The sequence below is a fragment of the Vigna radiata genome, chromosome 1 (assembly GCF_000741045.1).
Source record: "Vigna radiata var. radiata cultivar VC1973A chromosome 1, Vradiata_ver6, whole genome shotgun sequence".
In the NCBI taxonomy this organism is placed as follows: domain Eukaryota; kingdom Viridiplantae; phylum Streptophyta; class Magnoliopsida; order Fabales; family Fabaceae; genus Vigna; species Vigna radiata.
This window is the reverse complement of record NC_028351.1, coordinates 32291361-32296026: the sequence shown is the minus strand read 5'-3', so window position 1 is coordinate 32296026 and position 4666 is coordinate 32291361. Positions and strand designations below refer to the sequence as shown.

General features: G+C 54.4%; 1 protein-coding gene across 1 annotated transcript; it reads right to left on the bottom strand.

Annotated features, from left to right (window-relative positions):
• Positions 1-405: 405 nt before the first annotated feature.
• On the bottom strand, positions 406-4497 carry LOC106761915. Its single transcript, XM_014645537.1, has one exon. It carries the CDS (start codon positions 4495-4497, stop codon positions 406-408), a length of 4092 nt encoding a protein of 1363 aa, XP_014501023.1.
• Positions 4498-4666: the final 169 nt, after the last annotated feature.

Genomic DNA, 4666 nt, shown 5'->3' with positions numbered 1-4666 from the left:
CACTGTCGGCCCATGGAAAACGTTCCCGTGCTTTTGGCAGGCTTCGCATTTTTTGACGAACGCCATACAATCCTTTTCTAACGATGGCCAGAAAAATCCCGCTCTTAACACTCTTGCCCGTAACGTTCGTCCCCTCGTATGTCTCCCGCATACCCCCTCATGCAATTCCTTCATTACATACTCTGCTTCCCTTTCCAGCAGGCACTTCAGTAGAGGCGTAACATAACCCCTTCGGTAAAGGTCATCACCGATCAGGCAATACCGAGCAATCTTCTTGGTTTCCTCGGCACTCAAGGTTTCCCCCCCATCCTGCTTCCGAACCAGCTGTACTATGTCGTCCTTCCAGGTATTCATTACTCGCCCGGTAGCGACGACGCAGCATTCTATCGTCGGCTTGGTTATTACCTATTTGATCACTGAAGCTAATCCTCCTTTCGTGGCTCCGCCGGCCAGCTTTGAAAGTAAATCTGCTCTGATGTTTTCCGACCGGGGAACGTGCCGCAAAGTGAACTCCTTGAAGCCCAAGGCCAATTGCTTGGCCTTGTGAAAATACTGCAACAAGAGGTCATCTTTCACCTGAAAATTCCCATTTATCTGCCCTTCGACCAACTGGGAATCTGTTTGACACTCCAACCGATCTACCCCCAGGTCCTTGGCCAACTCCATCCCGGCCAGCAGAGCCTCATACTCGGCTTGGTTGTTGCTGACTTTGAACTGGAACATCAACGATTGCTCCACCAGTATCCCACAGGGTCCTTCTAAGACCACCCCCGCTCCACCTCCTCTTCGGCTAGATGACCCATCAACCGAAAGCTTCAAGCAGAACTCCTCTTCTTCAGGGAGCAGATCAACAGCAAAATCTGCTAAGTGTTGACCTCGCACCGAACCCCGCGGCTCGTACTTCAAACCGAACTCCGACAGCTCTACCGACCATCCTATCATCCGACCTGCTAGATCTGGTTTTCGCAGGATCTTAGCTATCGGGTAGTCCGTTCGCACCACGACCTGGAAGCCTTGGAAATATGGCCGCAACCGCCGAGCGGCATAAACTAGAGATAGGGCCACCTTCTCCAACTGTTGGTATCTTACCTCTGCCTCCTTCAAGCTTCTGCTAACGAAATATACCAGTTTGAATTGTGGAGCTTCCTGTAGCAAGGCTGCGCTAATGGCTCCCTCCGAAACTGCCAAGTATATTTGCAGTTCGTGACCAGGCTCCGGCCGGCCCATTACGGGGGGCTGAGTAAGAACTTCTTTGATACGCCTGAAAGCCTCCTCACTCTCCTCGTCCCAACATCCCTGTGCGGTCTTCTTCATAGCCCGGACGATCGGCTTTGACCGACCAGCCAGGTGGGGGAGGAATCGTGACAAGGACGTTAACCGCCCTACCAACCTCTGTACTTCTTTCACCGTTTGGGGACTTCTCATCTCCAACACCGCCTTACACTTGTCGGGATTTGCTTCGATTCCCCGAGCGGTCAACATGTAGCCCAGAAATTTCCCGGCCCTTACCCCGAAGGTACACTTAGCAGGGTTTAAACGCATATCGAACTTTCGAAGTTGCCCCATGACTTCTTTCAAATCCGATAGGTGCTCCTCAACCGACCGGCTCCTAACTACCATATCGTCGACGTACACTTCCATGCACCTGCCTATTTGTCCTTGGAAAACCTTGTCCATTAGCCTCTGGTACGTAGCCCCTGCATTCTTCAGTCCGAAAGGCATGACCTCGTAACAGAAGGTTCCTTGCTCAGTAATGAAGGCGGTTTTGTCGCTGTCCGGCCGGTACATAGGTATCTGATTGTATCCCGAATAGGCATCCAGGAAACTCATCACCTCATATCCTGACACTCCGTCCACTAACGCGTTGATGTTCGGCAGGGGGTATGTATCCTTCGGGCAGGCTTTGTTCAGGTCGGTAAAGTCAATGCACATTCTCCATTTACCGCTGGCTTTCTTGACCATGACTACGTTGGCCAACCAAGTAGTATACTTGACTTCTCTGATGAACCCGGCCTCGATTAACTTCCCCACCTCCTCCCCTACTGCCCTTCTCTTGTCTATGCCTAACCTCCTTTTCTTCTGAGATACCGGGCGGGCATCTCGAAATACAGACAACTTGTGCGAAATAACGTCAGGATGAATTCCTGGCATGTCCGATGCAGTCCAGGCGAATAGGTCCTTGTTCTCTACCAGCACCTCCTCCAACCTTCGTCTCTCATCCTCCTGAAGGTCTTTTCCAACCATTGTCACCCGATCCTCGCTTTCTAGGAGACATGGCTGGACATCTCCCATCGGTTCCACCCGGTCGGTGGTGTCTTCTCTCGAGTCCAACTCTGCTGCCGATATAACTGCTCGGGTCTCGCATACCCTATGCCTCGGGGGTTGCACTCTTAACCCCGCAGCATAACACTCCCTAGCTACCCTCTGATCGGCTCGGACCGTACGGATTGTGCCATCGTCCGCCGGATACTTCATAGCTAAGTGCGGGGTAGACACTATTGCTCCAAACGCGTTGAGACATGGCCGCCCCAACAACACATTGTAAGAAGTGTCCGCCTCTACCAGGAGGAAGCGCACTCTTAGCTCCTTCGCCCTCATTTCCGCCCCTAAGCTCACCTTTAAATCCACGTACCCCCTGGTGTCAACCCGTTCTCCGGCGAACCCCAGGATCTGCTCGTTAAACGGCATGATGGACTCGTCCGGTATCTCCATTTGCTGGAAGGTCTTCCAGTATAGGATATTGGCCGAGCTCCCCTGATCGACCAGCACCTTTCCCACACTGTACCGAGCGATGATGGCCGTTATAACCATGGGGTCGTCTTGGTCCGGGTCCGGCGCATGGAAATCCTCATCCGAGAATGTTATGGTCGGCATGGTTCTTCTGCCGATCCCCACCTTGTTCACGCTGTTCAGGCTTCTCAGATGTCGCTTTCGGGCGGCCGAGGACACCCCTCCTCCGGCAAATCCGCCCGAAATGGTGTTTATTACTCCCTTCAGAGGCCTATCTCCGTTTCCCTCTCCCTCCGTCCGTTCAATGGTCGGCTGAGCCCTCTCACCGACCGGTAATTGACCCCGGTGTCTTCCCGTGGCCCCTCTTGGGTTAGGATTCTCCCTCCGAACAAACTCCCTCAAGTGGCCGGCCTGTACCAAACTCTCTAACTTGTCCCTCAGCGCCATGCAATCCTCTGTGGAATGTCCCATGTTCTGATGATAACGGCAATGCTTACTCTCGTCCGCTCCCCGAGGGGTTGGGGACCGCGCCACCGTCAACAAGTTGGCCCTTAAGGCTTCTTCCAAGACTCTCACCCTCGGGGCACTCAACGGAGTGTGATGGAAATACTGTTGCGCTCTTTGTATCTCCGCCCCCCTCTTCACTGTCACCCTATGCTCCCCGCCGACCGGTCGTTTCTCTCCCCTTCGTTCCCTTTGACCCGATCTCTCCCTCGTTCCTCCTTCTTCCCCCTGATCACTGCGATACGACCTCCCCTCCTCTATTCGTATAAACCCGGCCAGCTTATTCTGCAGCTCACCCATAGATTGGGGCTCTTCCTCATATAGATAATCCACGAAAGGGCCGGGCCTAAGTGCTGTCGTGAGTGCGCTTACAATCAGCCGTTGGTCCACATTCCGCACCTGCCGAGCGGTTCGGTTGAAGCGCTCCATAAACCCCTTCAGTGATTCTTCCCGCCCTTGTTTCATCCTGACAAGGGCGGTGTAAGTCAAACCTCGCGAACGGTTAGAGGCATACTNCTGGCTGAACAGCTGCCTCAGGGTAACGAACCCGTCAATGCTGCGAGGCGGCAATGAGTGAAACCAATCCAAAGCCTCATCCTTCAAAGATAGAGAAAATANCNTGCACCAGACCAACTCATTGGATGAATAGACTGCCATGGCATCCACGAACGACCTCAGATGTTTCACTAGGTCTGACGTGCCCCCGTACTTCTCGACCCAAGGGAAAACCTTATTCTCCGGCATCACTGCCCCCATAACATTCTGAGTGAATGGATGCAACCCCTCGGCCTGGTCGAACTGGTCTCCCTCCTCCCAAATCTCTTCAAACTGCGGATTCTGCCACGCAGGCTCCCTGCGCCCCTCCGGATTGTCCTGGTCACGCCCTATGTTTTCCTCACCTCGGCCCCTTCCCCTTCCTTGGCCGTCTCTCCCTCTCCCTCTCCCGTTCAACCCTTCTCTCCCTCCGACTCCCCTGCCGCTCGGTTCAGCCCCCCGACCGACCCCTCTCCCTGCTGGCCCCTCCCCTCGGCCAGTCCCTCTTCCTCGACCTCCTCCCACCATTGCTCCTCCCACGGCTTCTCCCACTTCCTCCACCGAAGGCCGCCGACTGACCTCCTCATCTCCCGAGTGGACTGTCTGCACATTCACCGACTGCACCGAGGCTCCTACCACTGCGTTCTCCCGCTCTACCCGCAGAGCCGCTATCTCTGCCCTCATCTCCTGCATCTCCTGCAGAACCTGTAATTGCAGCTGCTCAGCCATTGTGTTCGTTTCTGGGTAAATCACGATTTTGGGCCCCACGGTGGGCGCCAAATGTTTTGGTGTTAGAGCCCGAGACCGAACCGTCCCTCTGATCCTGTACCCGATCGTCCGACCCGTTCGTCTTTCAGATGCCTTCTCGAACCACCTGGGAGGCCCTGCAATAAGAACA